At 34.8% G+C, this 25,827-nt stretch overlaps 2 protein-coding genes across 2 annotated transcripts in view; both read left to right on the top strand.

Moving 5' to 3' along the window:
• Positions 1–9,939: 9,939 nt before the first annotated feature.
• LOC120636199 (clavesin-1) overlaps positions 9,940–25,827 on the top strand; it is a 35,845-nt gene continuing 19,957 nt past the window's right edge. The window contains exon 1 of the mRNA XM_039907555.1: positions 9,940–9,979. The gene's annotated coding sequence lies outside the window, so the exon portion shown is untranslated. The remainder of the gene's footprint in view (positions 9,980–25,827) is intronic.
• LOC120636200 lies at positions 22,469–23,403 on the top strand. Its single transcript, XM_039907556.1, has one exon. The coding sequence runs from the start codon at positions 22,494–22,496 to the stop codon at positions 23,226–23,228; it is 735 nt and encodes a 244-aa protein (XP_039763490.1). The 5' UTR covers positions 22,469–22,493; the 3' UTR covers positions 23,229–23,403.

Raw genomic sequence — 25,827 nt, forward strand, 5'->3', positions numbered from 1 at the left:
ATTGCATATTTTTTATGGATTTTTTTACGTTTATTGTTATTTTCAGTTTCTCAAGTTTATACTTAGTGTAAGTAAAATGTATTTTTAGTGTTTTTAATGCAATAAAGATTGAATTTTCGGTAAATATCATTATTTTATTTTGCAACATTGTTATTAAATATGATTTAACAATTATAGGATGTACATATATTTTATCAACTTATATTTACTACCTGTTTTCAAAGTCATCTTATAAGTTGGTCGGTAACTTGTTAAACCTATTTATTTGAGTACAGTTTTCCTTCTAACTTAGCTTTATACAATACCATTTTATCCAAGAATTTGCATTTGCTTTTAGGCTAGGCCTCACATAGTTGGAATTTCACTGTGAATTCATAATCTAAATTCATATTATTATATCAGAAGCCTGGATTTCCATACAATGGCCGTAAGCTCCACATTCTGACTTTTCATCCACATTCCACATTCTCATCTCCCGCAAGATAGACAAATTAGAAAAGAGCAACTACTGAGTTTTTTGCCGGCTCTTCTCGGCAGAATCTGCTTTCCGAATCGGTGGTAGAGTCACTACAAACAGACATACTTGACGTTTCAAAAGTGCTTATAATTAAGGCCTACTTAAAATAAATGAATTTTGAATTAATAGGTTTTTCAGATTCTTTATTTTTTAGAAGAACCTGTAAGAATGACTATTACCTTATGGTACTGACGAGCGTTCTAAAATCCGGTACGAAATATTTAAGATTAGTTACCGATTCCAGGTTTTGTACTTAATCCCATACATAGTCCACCAATCCGCACTGGGCCAGCGTGGTGAACTACGGCCTAAATGCCTTGAAGCCTACCGGAGTCAGATTATGCATTACTTATCGTGTAGAGCCAAGAGGATTGCGTTCTTCTTCCGTAAAGACGATTGCCTGTGTCGGGCATCACGAGACTACTAATTAATGTGTTTTTTTTTATATAGTTGCATATATTATTATGGCAATGTCAGTCTAAATTCATCATTAAAGGCGATGAATGCAGACAGACATATCGGCACAATGCACTTTTTTTAAGAAAGTGCACTTTCATCTGAAGTTTGACAAGGGCTTAGCTGGACCTTTCAGTACCGCGTCCCATACCTCATTGCTTCAAGATAGAAGGGTTGTACCATAAAACCGATATGACAGCTAGGACCAATTTGCTTTAGAACCGAGTGCTGAACTCTTCACCATGAGATTAAAAATATTGTAACTCCATACTAATATTAAAAACACTTATTAGGGATTCTAAATAGTTAGGCACTTTTAGGAAAATTATTGTCTGAAATCAGCTTTAAAAGGTCGTTGTGAGGCGGAATTTCATGGCGCTACGATTAGATTTTAAAGCAATGTTTTTGCTCTACCTACTTAGTAAATTTCAGTTGGCAGTTTGTGGATTAAGATTCTAACCACAACCATAATAATGAAAACACCAGCTCGCTAAATCATTCATACTAAACTCAGTGGGGATCATTAGGGTTCATAGTTGTTAGTCGGATATTAATACGCTTCAATTTATGTGTCAAGCCCAAGTCACGCTCAAGCTTTCACATAGGTACTTAATTTAGAGACAATCCGAATTAAGAATGTAGGCAGTAGTAAGGCACTTTACAAGAAGTAGGTACTCCGGTTTTCGACCTGATTTTATCATTACCATTACTCTCGTTAAGCTCAAGGACGAAAAAGTTTGTTACATCATAAGTTGTGGGGATCCCTTCAAAAAGGGACAATTTATACACATACGGCGTGTTCGTAGGTAGGTACTTCGTACACATTCGTTCTATCATTCTACCTGTCAATTTACGCAAACTTAATGAGAACATTGTATGGAGGATAAATGGCGGTTGTAGTTGCGGGCTACAGCTGGTTGCATTTAGATCCACACTGATAAATCCAACTTTCCAAATTCTATAAGTACCTACCTACTTTGTTAGTTTAAAAACCGCATCGACTTACTACATGCTTAAATAATGGTTAATTACAGAAATGATAAATTGTAGATACTACATTTTAATGTTGCTTAATAATTTTTTATTTCTATACAGAATACATATTTAAGTTTCCGGTTTTTGCAGAAAACTTCTTTAAATGTAGACACTTGATACATGATATATTTGCAACAGCAGAATGAGAGGTTTCTGTAGTGCTACTTACTGTTTACAATACACAAAATATGCATTGCAATAATCGGGAATGTTCCTATTTGTGCAAATAATTAACGTATTTAATACAATTAGAAAGCAGAAATGTTCGTTTTACCTAAAAACTGCTGTAGACTGAATTGTGCATGTGCAATTTTGCATGTTTCTGAATTTTGCAGTGATTATCAGGTGGTGTGAGGTTTTGAAAGTCGAAACTGCCAAAGTTATTTAAAACACCAAATACGCTTTTAGCCTTAACCTTGAACGCTTTTCAGTTACCTGGTTTGAAACACAGACAGTATTTCAAAACATTCAGCTTATTTTGCTAAACGTTGCAATACTACATACGCGTAAACACGCATGCCACTTTAAGAACCGAACAATGACGCGTGACACTTGTGTTATCATCATCCAAACATACACGAGTACCTTTATTCTACCTATCGTACTTAATCGTAGCAGCGATTAAGTGTGGTTGCTCCCTGGACAATAGGTTAGTAAGGAAATGGGGGCATGTGAAAGGGTGTTTCTGAAAACTGGTTTATCAACACCCACACTTGCAAAAATATTTTGAAGGTCGCCCAGCATATCAGGCCTTGATTTACGTAAAAATCGTTTCCTTATTGTCACCGAGTGAAATTATTGGTGAAGGATACGTAAATAACTTAACTTACTTATTTCATCATTTGTGCCAGATAACATCTTAACATCATCATCATCATTCTCAGTCAGAATACTCGTATATACCGACTATGACGTGCATAGCCTTGAGCCATAGTCCACCACGCTGGCCAATTGAAAGTTTTCACACGCCTTTGAGAACATTATAGAGATCTCTTAGGCATGTAAGTTCGAAAAAGGCTACTTTTTATCCCGGAAAAGGGTCCCCAGGGTTAAAAAAGACTCACGATTTGGCAATATTAACTGTCACAACACCCATCGGTGACACTGTTACTACCCATAAAGTTGTTATCAGCTACAGTCCATTCTAAGCAACCACATTCTTTCCGCTCTACTATGACTCAAAAACAGACAGACAAAGCTGCCAACTTTTTCTGTGTTGGATGTTAGTAGGTACTGGACAAATAAAACATAAGTTTTAGCACAATATTAAAAAATAAACTACTTAAAATGCCACTAAACATTACCTAAAGGCCCTTATTAATAATGAACCTTGAATAACGTCATTAAGCAGTACTTTGTCACATCTCAACGGACGGAACTGAGAAATGGAGGATCCATTTCTCAGTTTTTAAACAAACCACTGCGTACTCGGTTTCCGACGTTATGCTACGGTGATCGTCCACTGCCGAACTGAGGTGGATACCCATTAGGAATTTACTACAAAATATAATAAACTGAAATAAAATGCCTAATATAGATCTATCTACGCTACACGTCGTTGATGTCTTTTGTAGAGATGTCGTTATATTATATTATAATTTGTAGGCAATATAACTCTTTCCGCGGGTGTCGTACGAGGCAACTAAGTACTTCCATCTACAGCGAATCCGTCGGCCCAGACGGTGATTAGGCACAAACCAACCCATTGGAAGGGTACTTTAGTCCTACAGTGGACTATTTATAGACTATTGATGATGATATCCGAATTTCATGGTTTTTATGGCATTTTCGTTTAGCGACTCCTAGCGACTGTATCTACTGCGTTTTATGACGTCGGTGCACCTTCTTTCCAACGCTTCAAGTGCTCTATTCCAGCATCTTAGGACTTCTTAAGAAGGACTTAGGACTTAGGTCCGCAGAACCATTGTACCCCTGTGCCTATTGGAACTTTAAGAGTTTTATTAATAAACGTGGCCTAATAGTCGCCTCGGAATAGATCCGAAGTGTTTTGTCACGCTATGGCATTTGAAAAGTGGCTTTCAGTTGTAACGTGACACAACACTGCATTAGATACTACGTACTTACTCCAAAGTTACGCGTCGACTATAATACGAGAAAATAATTTCTAAGCTACGCAACGTATCTGCTCATTTGTTACTGTAACAAATAAGACACAATGATGAAAATTTATCACTAAGTACCTAATTTTGTGTGGTACTTGTGCACAATTTAGTTATTTTCAAAGAGCCTCCAAACTACTATTAGTGAATATTTTGGTATTCAGCTTGTGATTACAATTAGGTTACTGCAGCAATGGCGAGCAATCAATCAGATATAATATAACATACATAAAATAAATACAATTTATGTTCGTTAACTAAACATCTGCAGCATTAATATAATATAGTGACCATTAATTATATTGATTCATCTATCTATTTCCGTGATTACACAAAGCCAATTCGTGTAAAAAAATGCCAATAAGTTACCATTATAAGTTTGTATCTACGAAAAAATATATTTTGTTTTGATAATAGTATAATAACACGAAATTCCCTACAATCCTAGTAAATCGTTAAGCACTCACCAATCAAAAGTTAACGATCGTTCAAAACTGCTATAACTACCTGGAGAACATTTGAGAATTTGCAATAACCTATGTGCGATTTGTATCTACCTTTGTTGTAAGTACTTATACCTTTTGCTTAGGGAAAGATAGATTACCTAGTAAATAGTAGTATAGTTATATAGCCACTAACTAGGCAAGCTTTACTATATAGTAGGTATAAAACAGTAAGCGTCAGTCTGTTTGTGTACGCCAAACACGAAAATTATTCAATCGATTGCTTTCAACATATAAGCACCGCTGCATTTCTTAATAAAAGTTCATACCCATAGTTTTGTTTGAATTTCAATTAGATATTATACGCTGAGACCTATCAGAGCAGTTAGGAAAATCCTTGCTATTATTGTAGTTTATTAAAATTTCTAACAGATTTTTGTCTGTCTGTCTGTCTGTCTGTCCGGGCATCACGTGAAAAGTACTGAACGGATTTAAATAAAATTTTGTATAGTTGTAGCTGATATTCCGGGTCAACATATAAGATACTTTTTATCCCGATAAACAGTAAGTTTCCTCCGGGAAATGGGATGAAATTTTTTATCAATTTTACTTCATAACTCCGTTAAATTTGAATAAATTTTAATAATTATTTTTTATTTGAAAGTGTATACTATCAAGCATGTATTGTCTTATTTTAATAAGGATCTGATAAATATTGTCGGAGATAAAGGACATAACTCTTCACATATAACAGCACATCGCAAGGCATATGGGACAACGATCGAATGCATGCGTACCATCCTGGAATAGCTCATAGGCTTCTGTTTATTCCGGAAAAGCCAACAGCTCCTACAGGATAACATCGCTTTTTTCCGCATTTTTCTTTCAATTTCCGCGCAACGGAGTTTTAGATTGACGTTGTTTTTTTAGATGGGCATCGTTGAAATGTTATCAAGCTCTTGAGTTTGTTTGGTTGAACGCGCTAATCTCAGAAAATGCTGTTTCGATTTCGTTTTTTTTTTGCATTGGTAGTATTCATTAAGGCTAGAAAACATCACGCTACAAACAATGGCTACCATCATTAATGAATAATGTTCCAAAAACTGCAAAAAATGTCCTTTTTGAGAGATTCCGATGCGTGCGATGCGTGAACGGTAAACGTTACGCCAAACGACGGAAATATGTAAGTAGTAAGTATATCGGAATTGTATCTTTAAAGTTCTATAAAACAGGCCGCGACAGCATACGACTACTTTTTGAAGTTGACTCATTCGCAGACAAAGTCGCGCGGGTCCGCTAGTTATTAATATAATAACTACAGTGTCACAAAAAAAACAAACGCATGTACAATAAGTGCGTGTAAGTACACGCACTTATTGTACATGCGTTTGTTTTTGTAAAGGTACGACTCTAAATTTGAAACATTGATAATTTGTCGGGATACTAATATGCATAAGTAGATGTTGCCCCAATATCTTACGGTTGTTTTACAAAACCCAAGAGGACCTTTTTTTTCCCGGGATAAAAAGTATCCTTAGTTCTTCTTCGTAAGTATCCTTTAGTATCCTCTTCTTCATTTCAACTAACATTAAGCCAAATCAAGTTAATTGGTTTCTTAGTTAGAGCGCAAAGGAAAAACAAACTAATAAACAAACCCACTTTCGCATTTATAAAATTAGAAAGGATTTATATACCAAAGTGCAGCCTAACTTATTTTCGACCGACAATCCTTAATTAACTTGCACCTTAGAGTCCATATAGCACCGAAGAGATTATAGCTCCCTTAGTTCTGTTGACTTTATTATGGAGAGTGTTCTGGAGAGTTCTTTGCCCGCACTTCACACCGTACTAAAAAATTCCACCGTCACCATTCGGATGCCTGGTCTTCTCTTCATAGTACCTACTCGCAATACTTCTTCATACTTTCCTTTCGTTGAGACCGAGTTCGAACCCCGGCACCAATGACTTTTCGTTGTGTTTTAATTTAAGCAATTTAAATAAGTATCACTTGCTTTAAACGGTGAAGGAAAATATCATGAGGATACCTGCCTGCTTGGGAGTTCTCCATAATGTTCTTAAAGGTGCGGTGTGTGAGTCTACCCATCCGCATTTGGCCGCGTAGCGGAATACGCTGGCCAAATGTGGACTATTGGCAAACCTAAACCTATATCATTCGGAGTAGCGAAATCTAGTAATCGAAATAACATTACACAATTACCTAAAGATTACAATTAAAATATAATTGTAATCTTTAGGTAATTGTGTAAACACTAGAAATAATCATTAAAATCGGTCAAGTATGTGAAGATCTAACAAACGAAGATACAAACAGATGGACACTAAATACAATCAGCATCGAGTGAAAGCCAACCGTTTTGTAAATATACTCAATGGATAGACAGTAGGTATAATTAAAGAACGAGTGTTTTTTTCGTCAGAATTGAAATGGCGTTCATAAAATCTAATCTCTATTGGTTAAGAGTTTACATAAAAACAGATAAAAGTGTAATTAATATTTATCCTCTTTACAATAGTAAATCATCAAATTTGAATTTAGGTGCTTTAAATATAGCAATTCTTTAAAGTTGTATACCTATATTATTAGTTAAGATTCTGATATTAATATATTAATTGAAAATATATATAAATTACACAACTGAATTACTAAATACCTACTGTTGAATGGGGGGAAAGTATATTTCATTAAAAATATTAAATCGAAAGAAGCTTATTTATTTTCAATACAAACGAATTTAAAACATTCTATGTATTTATTTATGAAAACTCTATTGAAGATAAAAGACGGACGCGACGCGTACCTAATAAACAGACAGTAGTCACTTTCTGTGGGATGCAACTTGTGTTGATACCCTAGCTGCATCACACATCCAGGCCACTTCGTCAATGGTAGGTGCTTCCAGTGCCGAGCAGGCCAAGAGGCGTAAATATGAAAACCTGGATAGCAGCTTCATTTTTGTGCCTTTTGGAGTAGAGACTTTGGGACCGTGGGGTCCGGAGGCAAGAGCCCTTTTCAAAGAATTATCGAAAAGGGTTATCGAGTCTACCGGTGATCCTAGAGCGGGCAGTTACCTTGGCCAACGAATTAGTTTGGCCATCCAAAGGGGCAATGCTGCCAGCATCTTGGGAACTGTGCCTCGCTGCGATGGTTTCGAGGACGTTTTAGATTTTATTTAGTTTTTAAATAGTTTATTTTAGGTTATAGTTATGCAGTAGTCACTTGATTTTAAATTTGTTGTGATGTAGGGCTGTATCTGATTTATTTCAGAAACTATGGCAGTGGTTTCACAGATGTGTCTCAGATACAGTACATAATGTACCTTTAAAGCCGGTGAAGTAATTATTTCTTGGGTTTCGCTTAGCAATCTCCCTGACTCTTTTTCGTATTGCTCAGCTCCACAGGGCCGAATCCTCCTCAATTATTGAGCTATCAAATGCAAGAAAAAAAATTAACAACCTCGCTGGCACAGCGCTGAGTGTCTGGTTTTATAAGTGAGAGGTGCCGGGCTACTGAATTTTCTCTGGTCTGGTAAGGGCTTTGGCCGTGGCCAGTTACCAGTTATCGAAAAAGACGTGCCACCAAGCGATTTAGCATTCCGGTACGATGCCATAAGGATGCCATGAATGAGGGCTTGGTTTGGATTAATATAACAGGCCAGTCCTAAGTTTGTGAGATTACAGTCAATGCGATTACAGTGAAATGTGTAGTGAAATTTAAAAAAACTTCTTTTCATATCAACTCTTTGTATTTATTATAAGTATTGATGAATGCGTTCGTAACTATCTAGCAGAAAATATTATAATAACAGTAATTAACCTTCTCATATAAGGCTAACTTGTTATATATTATGAGCTAAGTTATAAAGTTTATATCTGAACAGACGAACAAGGGTTCTTAGAACAGATCTATTCACATTGTTCAAGATAATTCAACAAAACAGTAATCTGCGTTCAGGGTGAAAAATATTAAAGTTTTAATCAACATATAGGACTGTCTACACGCGTAGTTATAAGAAGGTACCTGTCTGTATAAATAATGTTATTCATTTTATTAATTAAAAAAAGGAGAACTATCTCTTTTTTTTATTTGAGATGATGAGATAGAGATATATGTAGGTATTACGAATAAGAAGGTAGGGTAAAGCTTTCAAATATGTTCGATTAATATATTTAGTTAACTTAGGTTAAAAAACCTTTCTTCCTTCTTGACCTCTTGACCAAACTGAAAAATAAAGAATAATTAAATAATTAAATTACTTAAAAATAACATCAGCCAAGTGCGAGTCAAAAACAGAGTTCCCTATCTTGTAAGGAACGTTTATCTAGAAATTTGGTTTGGCCAATTATTTATTATTCGATCGTCTTGAAAACACTGAACAGAAAACTTCAAGTTCTACAACTATTGTCTAACTAGGTATTCTTAATAATCGGCAAGTGTTCTACACTTCCTTTAAGAAACCTTAATCAACACAATGTATTTCAGAATTTCTCAGACAACTTTAATGATAATTCAATAACAGTGCGGCTTAAATAAATAAAAGCGTATATTAGAATGTACAAATGAAGTTATATGATACCGAGAAATGCTAGTTCGAAATTTTGCCATCGTTTTGACCACTTTTGCAATGAAAATTAGTAGGTAGTTTTTCATTTATGAAAAATGAGCATCAAATTAAATTATTAAATGTTTCATTCAAGTCAATAGAATTGTTACTTTACTAAGATGTTGTGAAAGAAAATATCAATCTTTAAGGGCTAGTTTTTAGCATTTTTGGAACTAAATTATTAGGCGAGATAGTCGGGTAAATATAGCTTATAGCGTAAGTATTCTAACTATAGAAGTAAATACTACGTTCAAATATGATTTAAAAATATATTAACAATTCTTTTTAATTTTAAAATCTGATGTGAAATATAATGTTTTATTTTTATAATACTGTTAATTTTTTATTATTTTTTCAGATATTTTATTTCTTATACCTTTGATAAAGCTGTTGACGTTAAAAATTAACTTACATTAATAATTGCTTATTGTATACTGAATACTATTTTGCGGAATTTGGCTAATGTTTCTCGAAACACTATTACTTATCTGTAATCGAACAACCCTAGTTCGCAATAAAAACTCTAGGAGCTAAGTATAATTTTCTAGCGTGTCATTTGTACGAAAAATTCTGCGTTTACATATTTTGATAACAGTGATACTATATTATGATTAATTGTGATGACTGTTTGTGTTCTTGCCTCACTGCTGGTAGGTACCTATATTGCACAGTGTGCCCAACAGCGAATAGAAGACGCAGGCGCACGCAGGCTGGTTCCATTACTTGGTTGGTCGTGGTGGAGAGAGCCGACTTTTGTCAACAACTGGATTTCGCGAACTTTTATTCGTGAGTACATGCTTTATTATTTTTGTCGCGTGTGCAATAATATTATATAAGAAGTGTTACAAATAATTTACAAGCGACTACTTACAACTTACATATTTCTCATGCGAAGTTTTTTTTTATTACTTATAATTATTCTTATATATATATATATATAATATTTTCTTTTATTACCCAAAGTTCTTGCGTCATGTGTGAAAATTTTAATAAAAAAATATTAAAAAGGTTAGGATATTAAATAATAAATTAGACTCGTAAATAGTAATGTTTCCAGAATCAGATCATTTACAATTATGTGCAATATTTTTTATGCGAATAAAATGTTAAAATACCGCTGTTTATAAAATAGAAAAATACTTTTTATAGACTCTCAATTAAACAATGAAAAATTAATAGTTCAAAAAACTAAATAACACGCTTGGTATAAAAAACAAACGTTCTATCTTTTAGTTTATTTATAAAAGCGTGATTTTTAGTTTTTCTTAAAGTACTATTTTTATTATATCAAAATTAATCTGTTAGCCATTCACTATCAAATTTGTTAATATTTGAGAAATCGGCTTAAGATAATGGTTGGAAATTAAAATAAACATCATTCCTGTTCTATCGGCTATAGATGAAAATTATATTAATTAAAAAAATCTGTTTTTGCAAATTGAAAATGGAATAATCTTATCAAATTGGTATCCACAAAGTTTGAATGAAATCGGACTGTTTGAAGAGGGTCAAAATCAAGTTCAAAGGAGTCGGTTACAAACAGGTGAAGTTAATATAAAGAGTGTAAAAAGGTGTTCATTAAATTATTTCAAGATATAATTGAAAGAAATATACAGTAAAAAAATCCATCTAGGTACATAAACTTCATATTGGCAAAAGCAGGTTTTAAACTAATACGTCCAGTTGACAGTATTCGCATAAAATATATATATGATAAAAGTAATGAATTAAGTAATATATTTATTAATTTTCGATAAGAAAAAAGTGATTTCAGTGTCAAGTACCCTTAAGGTAAGTTTGATAGTCTGTCTACACTCAGGTTTCAGTAGATTGAAAATAATTCCAGTATAGAAACCCAAACTCATTAACTACTTCATTTAAATGATCCTACTTGTTGACTGCATTCGTAATTTTTAAACTAAAGCTTTCGAAGGTAAGCTCGTAAGCTTTAGATTTTTAGTTACTTAATCCAAAAATTGAATAGTTTTGTATACGGAAAAAAAAAGATTCATAACTTTTAGTTTACGATACACTGAGCCTTAACTTGAAAAATAGTATAAGGATCCTATAGATTGGTGAGCAAAACGGTAGGTAGGTAGGTATAGGTTGCGACACGTAAAAAGAGCTATAAGTTTTAACGACGCAGTGGGCGATTTATACATTTACTAAAGTGACGCATTGTTCAAAATTTAACTGATTATAATATTAGCTTATTCATTGCTTCATCATATAAATTGTATCTACTTATGCAAAATCTTAACTACTCATTTCGTAAATTATGCCTAAAAGAGGGAGCCTACTTTGCGCAATAATACAGATCACAGTACAGAAAATAATTATTAATTATTACACTAAGGGTCAAATTTTTTATGTTTTAAAAGCTTTATATTGAAGAAATAAAAAGTTTATGATTCTTCATAAACAAATTGTTACAATATTGAATAGGTTGAAGTTTGTAAGATAGTTGTTATTATAGGCGTCATTCACTTTATATTATGTTGTTTGTACGATAACAGGAAACGTCTTGAGTAATAAGATTTTTTTAAACAATTACCTAATTGAAAGGATTGAATGAATGATTCTCCCTTAAAACATGCACTAACCAATACAAAAGCACTCATTCGTATTGCGTCGAACATAGAACGTCTTTTTTACGTGAAGCGACCTATATGCACAATGCTAAATATTTCTCAGCTTTATGTAAAATTGATTCTGCAACGGCTGTTTATTACGAAAAATAAAGTATTACATGACTAAACCAAATTGGTAGATGACCCTCAAGTAGGTATCGGAGTGACCCACAAACTTGGCGTTGACATAGACAAACCTCCAACACATACCCAGTTTGCCTTATTCATAGGGGCTTACTATGATTTTTTGAAGCAGTATTATTTCTATATAGATATATATAATAAATGCGACAGAGTGTGGGCTCTATATCGTTCTCTGCTATCAGAGATAATGCATCCATTTCCAAATTAAATTTAGAGATTGATTTACGTTGTGTTTAACAATAATTGGTATTCCACTTAATATTACGAGAGTCGTCTACTTGGTCCGTCAATTATTATTATAAAAAAACAGCACTTGGTGGACTACGGCCTATAAGCCCTTCTCATTCTGAGAGGAGACTCGTTCCCTATAGTTGGAGGGTAATGGGTCGACAATCATGATGATGAATTAAACGCGATTCCGGTAAATAAGTTTGTATTGTAGTATAATACCGGTTAGTAAGAACGTAGCCTATCACACGCAAAACTTATCTCTTTGCATATAGTTTATTTTTTTTACGATTTACAAGCGACATTAAAATGTCAGTGGGTATAATTGAAATGAAATGTCGTCACAGTTCCTTATTGTTTTATGGATGGTTTTAAAAGTTGAGATTTTTGTCGATAGGGCAAGAAGAAAATGAATTTAATTGGGTTCTTTCCACGTAGCCACAGACTATCACAGAAGTACTCAGAACTACTGTTCTTATCAAAGAGTTTAAGAGTTTAAGAGTTTTGGTTCTTATGTACGCATCAAAAGTGCCACCTGTGGGCCTACTTGAATAAAGATATTTTTGACTTTGACTTTGACTTTTTATGTATATTTTTCGTTTTCAATGATCATTATATCATTACCTGGGCAGAAAAATTTGGCCCAGATACCTATGAAGAAAAAATATGCATAAAAATTGTGATAGGCTAGGATACGATGAGTAAAGATTTTCTGAATTTGAAATAGTTTTTTTCACTTAAAACGACTGGGACATGTAAACACCTAGATATCAACAGTGACAACCTTACATAACCACACAGTCATCCACCTCTTTATATTATTGCCAACCGATAGAAGTCAGCCGTTGGGCATAGCTATTTTGTAGCGATTTCCAAATTCCACGGTTTCTGAACCTAAAGTGGCTCATAAAGTGGCTCAAGTTGATTGGATTGATGATTAACGCAATCCGGACTACGGTCCGCGATGGCCAGTACAATACTCGCTTATAAAGATAGCAACGTCGGATACCCATGAATTAATCGAAAATTTGCTTATAAACCTTGCTTATTACAGCAACTTTTGGTACCTAGAGGGTAATAAATTTACAAAAACAATTATAAATCGATAAGTTATGAGATATTCGGTATTTGTAAATCATTCTTACTACTAGATAATAATAAGAAGAATCACCTCCAGCTTCTTCAGTTGAAACCATGAGAGAGAAAAAGAGAGAGAGAACTAAGGTTTATTTAATTATTTTCTAAATACTCTTCTATAAACGTTTTCATAGTTTCTTTAAAAAAAATTGTATTTATTTTACTATTCGAACTAGTCCATGAATACCCCGCGGTCGCCCTTAAAATCAGTGCGTGGTGAATCATGTTTATTGGCTTGATCACAAGCGTTAAAAAGCTATACTTAATTATGTTTATCAGAAAGAACCTTCTACTTGTGTATTTTCACCTAAAAAGTCTGAGTTGATTTGATGGTGATCTAATAAAAATATTTTTGGTAAACGCCCATACAATTAGCATGTGTATACGAAGTGGAGATATTATAATAGCAAGTTGGTTAGACGTGTTATTTCCACCGATTATACATTATGTACTTTATGACATTGTAGCTTGACCATGGCTGCCTAACCGGTCTTAAAAGACATCATTTTTGCAGTTAAATTATATTCGCAATACCACCTAAGCTACTAAGCTAACACGGAAAAGCATTACAAGAGTTAACTTTACGTTTTATTTTACCTTTTCTTAGTATTTATCAACCACGCCAACCCACAAAGGGTCTGCGCCTTCTCAGCTTTGAACGAGGGGCTATACCTATCTCAGACGCTATAAATAATGACGATGACGTTTATGATGATGATGGTGCAGTGTGATCTATAATTAGAATATACATGTAAATGAAAACCGAAATAATACTTAACAGGCTATAGGTACATTATTTGCTGTTTCTGAGACTTATTTGTGAAACCGAAACACAAATAGTTTGAAAGTAAACCATTGCTATAGTTTTAACTTAAAGTTATCAGATACCTGCAGCCCTAACATCAAATGCAAAGGTAAAATCAAGTGACGCCTGTCACTTTATTAAGTACGCGTCTGTGTCTTTTATCTTCAATAGGGTTGTCATAAGTAAAAATTTAGAATGTTTTGAATTAGTTTGTATGGAATAATAAATATGTTTTTTTTAATTTTATATTTTTACAGTGTGATTCATTACGAAATGTATTTATGCACCCTTCAACAGTATATAATAATATATAATATTACCGTTTAGAACATTCCTAGAGCTTGTACAATATGTAGATGAAGCAGATGTATGAAGGGTGCATTACACACCAGAAAAACCCACGTATCCCGCTTTAATTTGACTTAACTGCCAGCAGCTAGTCATATTATAAAGGTGATAAAATTTTGATACAATCTTTTCTACATACAGAATCTAGAAAATATGCTATCAAGCGCAAACCAGTACCTGTCATTACTTGAGGCAAAACCAAGAAATCTAATCGTCACAAGCGAAAATCCACAGAGTAGTGTAAACACTACCGATTGTTACGCTAAATTTCAAAAGTGAAGTAAATAGCAATAATAGAAACGTGAAATTAGATCCTCGGAGATTCCCTTTCAATTGCTTCGTATTTGATTGTTGTGGAGTGTAGACTGTATAGAATTGCTATAGTCCAGATTGCGACAAACGAACGAGAAAATTAATCTTGCTACACATTTGCAGACATATTATAATCCCTCACTCGGAGACATTTTTTTTCATTCTATTCCATTTCGTACTATGACTTTTTACCATCTTGTAGACAGTGGCATGATCCCGTTGCTTTAGAAATCTTGTGACTTCCGACAATCGCGACAAAAAGTTTTGGCAGTCCTCTCTTGATGATCTGGCACTGCCTAAAGAATTCTAAAAAGACAGAAACAGGTGGAAATGTAAAGGCTATATGGCAGATGCATTCACACGTACTAACCAAACTCCCTTAATTTTGCTGAGTGGCTAAAGTTGTATGTGATCTAGCGTGGTCGTGATGAAAGATCCTTTATATTGATCAATTACGGAAACAAAAATGAGTGCTCGACTCATAAGGTTTCTTTCAGTGAGCTCGTGATGCACCCAAATATCGATCTTTCTGTGTTCTTACCCAGTCTTTGCTAACGAACAAAAAACTGCAATTTTATAATATATTTTATAGAACAGCGGGACGATATCGTCTAAGATGCTAAAGGACAACGTTCTTAGGACTATGGCAGTTATATTAAGTTATAGGCAACGGCTAGTATTAATACAAATAACTATTTATTACGCGCAAAATACATCATGATTATTTAAGCAGATTTTTGCGCAAATAACAAGTAGCCGTGTGGATTTAGGTATAAGGTCTATCCACACACACCAGTATCAGAACTCCTTCAGTGTTCCATGAGTAATAAAAAAACCATAGCTTTCATATGTTTTTTATAAACCCGTTTACGCTTGCCCGAATGAAAATGCAGGTAAACCTAAGGGTACTATTCCGGAGCATGCCGTGCGTAGGTTATACTATCTGTAGTTATCTTCACGCACGGTTAGCATGAGAGCATTAACATCATCATCTTCACCATCAGCCTATTGACCACTTTACAAGCTGGACATATATACTAATCAAAAATAGAGGGAGAGACGAGCTCAGAACCATGTTCCGTTCATATACTGTGAATTTCTTGACGGAAAAAGCCAATGCGTAACAATTTTCCAATACCACCGTTCTTAGTCAAACATGCTAACGAGGTGGAGCATAAATTTTCAATGGGGTTAGTTCACAATAAACCTGGAATGCTTAGACCCGGATATGTGTGGATAGACCTTTAGTCACCGATCATTACGTACTTCAATCTGCCGAGGACATCTATTCTGGTAACATGTCGTGTAATTTCCATTTTTAGAGTTCCGTACCCGAGGGGTGCTAACGTGACTCCCGTTAGCTTCGGTTACTACTAAGCTCCACTGTCTGACTCTGCCTGTCCGTCCGTGATAGGAAGAGAAATAAGTTCTACTAAAGCTTGCATTTCTATTTTTGAGCGTTGGTTTTCACGTTATTTCCTTATTTCCGCGGAAACAGTATATTTTAACTTACTTTATTTCGTACATTTTGAATTTGCCAACACACTCATAAGGAAACAGAATTTTTATATACAAAGATGTTTATGCGTGATAATTTGAAACATTGTTGCCCATGTAATTTATATTATATATATATATATATGCTACTACTAGCAACCCGCTCTGGCTTCATACGGGTGCAACGCTCATACTAAATATACTACAGAATGTTGCTATATACACAGCGTTATACAACGTTACACAGCTATTTTTTTATAAACACGCGCCGCTGCGCCAGATCCCTACGATACCGTTGGCAACGGAATTTCCCGTAGATATAATATCATGCCCCTAAAGATAAAATAACCCTAATTACATTTAATTAAAAGTAACTTCAAGCCGGTTCAGCGATTAAATCGAAAGTCAATTTGAGCGGGTTCAACCCTTTCTGCTAAACTACGTCTTATTTATCTGAGTACATAGATAATGTTCCGCATGATCTAGCATTGATATAATATACTTAGTTTCATACACATAATTGCTATAATAACAACAAGGTTATATAATATTATGTCGATATCGAATATCATGCTAGAGTAAACGCTTTTGCGTCAGATTTGCCCTTCATTTCAACTCAATTAGTTCTAGTTAGTTTGACTAACTTGAAAATGGTTGTTTATTAAAGATTAAACCAACTTGCTTGTAATTGACGTTCTGTCATAATATGAAGCATTGTTTTGGAGACATAGGAGGGTGGGAAATAGAACTGGAGTATTTTAAGGGATCGAGGGTCTCCTCAATCCTTAGTAAGATCTCACAGATTTCTTTTGCCGTAGGGACTTAGGCCATTCTCAGGGGGTGATTGAATATAGCTTTATTTGTAAAGGGGCTTTCTCTGAGCATAGCTCTTCAATGGATGGATATAATCCTGTAATTGCTCGTGCTCTCCTACTTTAATCGGTTTTTCGGTGGAAAGATTAAGCAGACAACAAGACAAAACAAACCACACAAGGATGCATAATAAGAGACAGTTATTTCGAAATCAGATGCAGACATATCAATTTTATTTATTTGTATCTAGAATTGGTAACATTGGTAATTTATAATTTAGAAATATACATTCGCAACAACAAGTTTTGCAACACAAATTTCGAAAGAAAAAAAATAGCCATTCGAATCCCATTTATTATAATGTTTAATATAATGACGATTTATTCTCGTTGCGTTCGGACAGCTATAATATATGTAAAGACAATATGGCACAATGTATTAAAAAAAGAGTAGAATTTCGACGTAGAATCACCTACTATACCCAGGTATAGTCCAAGATATATATATACATAGGTAGGTATAGACATTGAATTAAGAATATACAGAATCCTCATTCAGCCATTATTGCATTATTGTATGCATGGTATCCAAAACAGTGAAAAAGCCCCGCGCACGGCTCACTTCACACCTGCGGAATGTTTCTAGCTCAAAAACTTTTTCCCATTTCCACATTTTATGATGAACGCTTAGAACATTAGAGGTAAAATAATTACTGTCATCTCCTAAATGGTATGACGTGACTAACCGTTTTTTCGAGTGCACCTTATTCTAAAGTGGAGTGGTTTTGATGTCTCAATATTAGTGGTGTACATGGTTTATGTATGTTCTTAATTCTGTGGGTATAGAAATCTTTTCTCACTGACAATTTTTCACTGCCGGACATCAGTTTTCTTCTCTCGAGGGGTTTCATTTATTCATACCAAATCATCTTCATCAATAATAACCTACAAGAATCCAGTACTGAAAAGACCTTTCCAAAAGCGTGCTACCACACACGGTCCTCTGCGTTTCTCATCCAGGCGCATCCCACCAGCTTCATCTAGCAGGCTGGCGGTATTTCCACTACGCGTTTACCGATTCGTGGTCTATTAAGCAAATTAAGCTTAATTTGATAAGCTCCGCGAAAAGAGAATCTGTATGGTGTCATTTATAATTTCCTCAACTTTATATTCCACACCGAACAGACCTACGGCAATGCACGCTCTACGCACGTTTCCATCCGACACCGGAGCATCCTCAGGAGATGTTGACTTCACAATGAATAATTGTTAAGTCTTAAACCAACGTCAATTAAAGAATTACAATGAAGACATGAAAACCGTTTCACTTCTCGGCAATGCTCTTTTTTCACGCTCGTGGAAAATATAATAAGTCTGTGGTGAGTAAGCCGGATAAAATGCATAGATATGTAGTAAACTTATAGCCGCCCAGTGAACCAGTAATATAGTGGTTAGGAATCCCAGCACGCACACTCTTAACTTTTCAATTTTTGTCTTCTTCTTTTTATTCACTTTATTGCACAACCAAATAAAACGGTTTTAAAAAGGCGAACTAAAACCTTTATGTACCAGAAAACTTCGTTATGTTAAGTTATGTGTGTTTTAATAAATTAAAAAATATTACTTGCTTCAACGGTGAAGGAAAACGTCGTGAGGAAACATATCCATCGGGCTTGTTAAATTTCAGCACATTTCGTTAAATGAAAGAAGAAAAATTTTACTAAGCAGGAAAAAGAGTGCAATACATTGCGAGAAACGCGCATGCATGCAATTTGTTTGTATTTATTTTGACCACAATTTTAATTCCAAAAGCAAATACTGAGCATCGTTGTTATTATTTTTTTTGAGTACCTACTTAAAAATAAAAATCGTGCATGTTACGAAAAGGCAAATTAAGTGAGTACGATTTACCCGTACAAACCGCTTGCTATAACCTATTACATTGGCATATTTTTTTGCTACTGAATGATAGTCAACTAGTTTAGAAATTAGATTAACATTTCCCGTTTACAATTCCTATTTTTATACTGAACTTCCACGTAGGTTATCGCTCGAAGGATAGGAATATTGTTAGTTATTATTCAACTATTCATATTACGTATTTCTATGTCAATAGTGTATTATCTTTGCATATTTTGTTTGTGTATATTCCAAAGCGCCGACATGCTGTGTCAAATTCATACAAACTAACGCCCGATTCATAACAACTAAGTACATAAATAACTTCATACATAGTGTAGCTAGGTAGGAGATATTTTATTTCAAAAATAGGCCTACCAGCTACCACCAATGAAAGTGAGATGAGTTGGTAGGTTGTATTAAAGAGTCCCACGTTGTTCTAAGTTAGGTAGTTTTTGCCTAACTTTGAACTTCTTATGTTAATTTAATAGAGTGAACGATTTAAAACTCAAAAGTAATAGAGGACGAAAGTTTGTATAGGATTAAAAAAATCCTATACAAACTTTCGTATCGTATTAGAAACTGAGCACGGAAGTAGACGCTAGTCCATAAATCAAAATACCTTAAGAGATTTTGCTTTATTTTATTTAAACAATAAACTTATATCATTAAATTTTTTAAATCTCATAATATATTAAATCATTTATTTCACTCCGTATTCATTCTCTTCTATTCTCTTCTCGAGCCGGTGAAGATCATTATCTACACCCATGTACACCCAACAATAGAATATCATCATAGTAAATAAAAGCTGTATTTGACAGTTTGACAGTTCAAAAATAGGAGTGCTCCGATCGTCACCAAACTTTACAGGATTGCTCGCCGTATTGACCATCCGGGATTCCCTGAAAGTTTCATTGAAATCGGCCGTTTCGGAGCCTATACGAAACATACCCACACACTTTTTCTTTTATATATATATATAGAAGATAGATGGATATACATAAATACTTACATACCGATAATCACCCAGAAATATTCATATTCATCACACAAACATTTCCCAATTGTGGGTATCCAACCCTCAGCCTTGGACTCAGAAAGCAGGATCTGCGCCAATCGGCCGTCAATATATTAATTTCGTGTTCAATTTCTTAAAAATATACCTTTACCAATGAAATAAGGAATTCCTTTGTTTTTTTTCAAATGTAGGTCTTAATAACCACACCGATGGTGGCATCTTCATTAAGTCACTACTGATAACATGAGACAGTCGAAAGTGACAACCAAATTAGTGATATTTACCATAACAAGTAGACCGAGACACACTGGCCTCTAATTTTGGTTTTGGAACAGGTTTCGCATTCAGTAATGGCATAATTTTTGACTGTCGATAAGTAATGATAGTTGAATAGAATATGGACCATTTTAAAATTTCGTTGACCTTAACTTTTTTATAGTAATAACTGGCTTTTGCCCGCGACTTCGTCTGCGTGGACTTCATAATTAGGTTGACTTTGCTCGTTAACGATTTTCAATTTTACCTCGGGAACTACTTACTTACTTAATTTACTTGAGATAAAAGGTAGCCTATGTTCTTTTCCATGTCTAAGGCTACATGTATGTCAAAGTTCATCCAAATCCGTTTAGCCGTTTTTGCGTGATTGAGTAACAAACATCCACACTCACATTTATAATATTAATAGGATGTACGGCCCAAGCAAATGACCCACCTGATGGAAAATGGAAACCAATCGCCTTTAAACAGCGCAATCCTTCACAGGGTAAAGCGAGGGACACGTCCGGAAGTTCATAGGTCGTACCGGAACGCTAAATCGTTTGGGGGTATAATTTTTTGTAATAACTGACTGACCAAGCATACGGACCTAAACGTATATGCAAAAACTTTGCCTATAAACAGAGGAACACTTCGCAGCTTTACGGCAGAAATAAGCCTGGGTATCTACTTCTCAAACGATCTCTGCCACAAAAACTAATAGCTTCACGAAACATAATCCATTCTAATTTAATTAATGCAAAAGTACATCCGTCTTTTGGCTTAATGCTTTGGTAAGAAATAAATGAACGCACTGCCAAACTATCTTTTTTCCTTACGGTTAACATAAATGCCAAGGTAGGGAAGGTAATAAATAGGATTATTTCCGTGTAAAATATTATAGAAACTGCGATAACTAAAGACACATATTCATGAACCAACATCCTGTAAAGTTCATGCACGAATTGATAAAAGTTCTATTAGAATTTTTACTATAATTTATACTAATAGTCCGTTTTGAAAACCATCTGCTTTGCTCGACAGTAATTATTACCTACCTTAAAGAGGAGAAAAAGTAATAATAACAATTAAACTCTTTTTACACTAAATCGTAATTAAAAAAACAATACAGGAAACAAAACTCATGAACGATGATTTGGCGTAAGGGCGGCCTTATCACTGGTACTCGTAGTAATCTATTACAGGCAACCACTAAAGGTAGGGATAGCAAAGATAAACTGGTGGTTGGTGCACAGATAAAAAAAGAAAGAAAAGAAAACAGATTTATTAATTGTCATAAATTCATACATACTATAAATTCATACATAATTTAAAAAAATTATAATTTTGTTATAAATATTGAGACTATATATAGCTTTTAATTATCATACATAAACAGAACTTACACATATATTAATAAACATATATGTATTTATGACCTTAGTATTTATTAGTTATTTATTCGTGGTGCTATTTAAAAGCCTTCTTTTATCTAAAATATCACGAAAGTGGCAATTTATGCAACATGCAATCTTTATGACGAAGTCGCGGGAATTAAAAATAAATCAACAATTTATAAAGAATCGGCCGATTTGAGATCCCTCCTTATTTGGTTACATTCTCCGAGAAACATGCTAGTGAAAAAGGTTCTTAACGGGTAATATTCCACATGCACTTTAGTATTCCATTATGTCTTAATAATTAATAAAGCTGGCTAAGGCATGCCCCACACTTAAAAGACCCAACGTTGGCTTTAATACGTCTCGCCCAACACGTAGACTGGAAAAATGCATTATAGCCACGCAAGTGCTAACGGCCCGATCGTTCTTTGTCGGTTTCCTTAAAAAATATATCGTCACTTGTGATGATACTTTGAGACTTTAAGACTTTGTTTACCTTATTGATTATATGCACTTTGTATAGTGATTATATGCACTAACAGACACCCATGAAAATTGTCTCTGCCTCTAATCTATTGAGAACCAAAATCATCTCCAAAGTTTTAATGCGAAATATCTCGTTGGGCAACCAACGTTGGTACCCATGGGTTGATAGTGTGGGCAGCATGTAATGGATCAAGCTGTCAGGGTAATTTCTCTTATGCCTCGACCTTTATTGATTGGTCTGGAAATAAAAATTGGTGTAACGTAGCTGGCTAGCGTCATTCGATCCCTCGATCCTGACAACTGCACGCGTTACCACCGATAAAATAATGTTTTATCTATTCAGAATTATATTGATCGCAAAATTGGCTTTCAGTCTCATGTGTCCGGACATAATCGAACTGCCCGAGGATCAACAACTTAATATAGATGAACTGCAAACTGTACCACCTAATGAACTGGTTGATTGCCTATCCCATTTGGCCAGATATGAAATGGCGATCGACGAAGCTGAATTCATATGGCACTCGATTGTGCAATTCTTTAATGGCATTATAAACATTCCGGAAAAAGTGCTTGGCGAACTCAAATTCGTGTCTATAGCAGTACTGCCGGAAGACTATAACAATATAGTCATGGGTAATGTTGATGTTATAAGCAACTTTGGATTTCACTATGGTTTATCTGACGAGCAACTTGACGCTATAGCTGCACGTGTTTGGGAAGATTTTGGATCAAAACAACCAGAAGATTACACTTTCTACGATTTGGCAGCTTTGAGACAAATTCTTTGCGCGTATAACAGAAGTGATATAGAGAGGATTCATCCTAAAGCGTATAAAGAAGCAGCCGGTATCATAGGAAACTTGAAGAATTGCAATACTAACGTTCTGCGGGGCTTCGGTAAATTGGCTATTCAGGAAGATGCTTTCGGCTCCCCAGCTTTTTGGACGAATGCAACAGTGCAATTGGTTGGCGCAGTGGTCGATTATTTGCCTGATGAAGCCGGCAATATACTGAAAATTAGGCTGAATGATAATTTTTGGGATGATGCAAATATTTAAACTAACTTGCAGTGGTAGACTGCATTTTAGACAACGTAGTTGTAGAAAAGTAGTAGATTATTGCAGTGGTAGACTGCATTTTAGATGAAGTGGCGGTAGTAGTAGTAGTAGAAGATTTAGAATCTTATTTATTGATGTAGAAGTTAGTTCATTGAAATAAATGATTGAAGATTGGTACGTTTTTTCCGTAGACGTTTGCTAATTCGGCAAACAACTATAACCCATCTAAAGTCCTTTTCAGTCTTACTAATCTAAGATGGCTCTTAGCCTGATCCATAGAGTGTATTTTGAAACAGTCAAAACGAGACAAGATTTAAATAAATCTGTCTTGTTTTGTTATTTATGGTATGCTGGACAAAGTCAAAGTACAAAATACCATGAACCCTGAACCCCACACTATAGCCCGTATTAATAAACCGACCCCGAGCTTAGAACATGTTCTCAAGTTCGGTACAAGTTCGGTAAAGATCGACCGATATTTATTAACCCGATATCAGTCTAATAATAGTAGCATTGTACTACGACATGAAATTTTCTCGATTAGCTTCAAAATTGACTGTTTGAAAAATAAAGACGAATGGCCGAGCGATTTTAAGAAAAGGAAATGATATCGTCATCTCGTCAATATCGACTTTAATTTTAAGAAAAAAAAAAATTAAACTAGATGCATTGACCAGGGTAGAATTAGGGTAATATGTTACCTATAGGTACATAAAGACGTAACGTTTTACACGACGTAGTAAGTGCCAGACGGGACACGTTCAATTTGGACAGCCGATTGGCGCAGTTTGCAGCGAGTCCAAGGCCGAGGGTTCAGTTCCCACAACTGGAAAATGTTTGTGTTATGAGCATGAGTGGTTTCAGTGTCTGGGTGTTTATATGTGTATTATAAGTATTTATGTATATTCTTCATAAAAATATTCATCAGTCATCTACCCATAACACAAGCTACGCTTACTTTGGGGCTAGATGGCGAAGTGTGCGTTATCGTAGTATATCCATTATTTATTTATTTTATCCTCAGTAAGAGTCCTTTTTAGCATTACCCGGTAATTATACGTAGGATACTCAGGATCCGCAGTCGAAAATACTAACTATTAGGTCACCGAAGCAAGGCAGTTCATTAGCACACAAAAATAGCTTCATATAAATTTATTTGTAAGATGAATAATTGCGTGTACTAAAATTTGAATTTTAAGGTCAACCACACCATAGCAGGGTCCAACGAAATCGGCCTCCAGAAGTCAGTTTTGATTTATAACCTATCTGCAAACCACCTTGCACATTGCGAAACTCCATACATCTAACCTTCAAAATTATGCAATTTAACAGTACGGCTCTTATCTACAATAGTTATCTCTTAGATCTACCAAACGTTTATTGTCCGAGAGGTGGTGCGAAGTTTTAAAGAGGTGCTTTAATTAAGCTTATAGTAACGAAAACTATTTTTGTGTGTATTTAATTATCGGTACATACCGGACAATTTATATGTACCTAAATAAATTGTCTGGAAATACATCGGAACCGACGTTCCGGCAACAACCTCCCTGGCGCAACGGTGAGAGCTGTGAATTTAAGCAGGCGGTCCCGGGTTCGTTTCCCGACAGGGGCAATTTAGGAATTTATAATTTCAGATTTTTTTTGTCTGGTCTGGTGGGAGGCTTTGGCCGTTGCTTCTTACTACCCTACCGACAAAGACGCTGCGCTAAACGATTCAGTGTTCTGGTGCGATGTCGCTAAGGGTAGGACTAACGTACTCTCAAACAGCTTAGCCCACTACCATCGTAGACTGCATCATCACCACCACCACCAAAACCTAACAGATAGCAGACGAATTGAGTAACTTAACATACCGTTACATTTTTAAAGTAAATGCACAATTGTATGTAAAAGTTCCATAGAACCTATTTTAATACCAACGATTATGTGTTGATAATTATTTTTGTATATTCTTCTGAGGAGTTCCCGGTTTTGATTTTCCAGTCGATCCAAAGTATTTTTTTTTATTGGGGTTCTGTGATAAGGAATTGTCAGTTCCAGTCCGGTAAAGGCTCTTAATCCCACTTTTGTACGAGAGAGGTGTGTGTGTTTTCACTTGAAATTATGAATTTCTAACACACGAAGAATCTTGAAGCAGAAGAAACATATTAAGAATTTTCAGCTTTTATAAAGCACTTTAACGAAATATCCTGTAGCCTTTCGAAATATTATTACCAAACACTTTTAATCGCTACGGTTTTAAAATAATATTTTGCCATTTTAAGAACATGACGTGAGTCGTGACTGCAAAGATTGTTACTTAACATCACCAAACGTACTAGGTACATAGTTTATTTATTAGATAAGGAACACTTATCTTTATCGTTGCTAAAGCATTTTCAACGTCTTTAAAGTAAAGAATAGGTAAAGTCAAAAGTAAATATTTCTAGTGCATAACAATCTCAATGGTAAGCATGTTTGTAAGTCGGAGGTACCAGGTTCGAGTCATTGTTTTGTTTGTTTGGTTCTTGATCCCCGATCTGATTGAGAATTTATAATTTCAGAATTTTCTCAGGGCTAATCTGGTACCACTCTGACGAAATAGAAAATAGAATTTTAA

The sequence above is a fragment of the Pararge aegeria genome, chromosome Z, assembly GCF_905163445.1.
Source record: "Pararge aegeria chromosome Z, ilParAegt1.1, whole genome shotgun sequence".
Lineage (NCBI taxonomy): Eukaryota > Metazoa > Arthropoda > Insecta > Lepidoptera > Nymphalidae > Pararge > Pararge aegeria.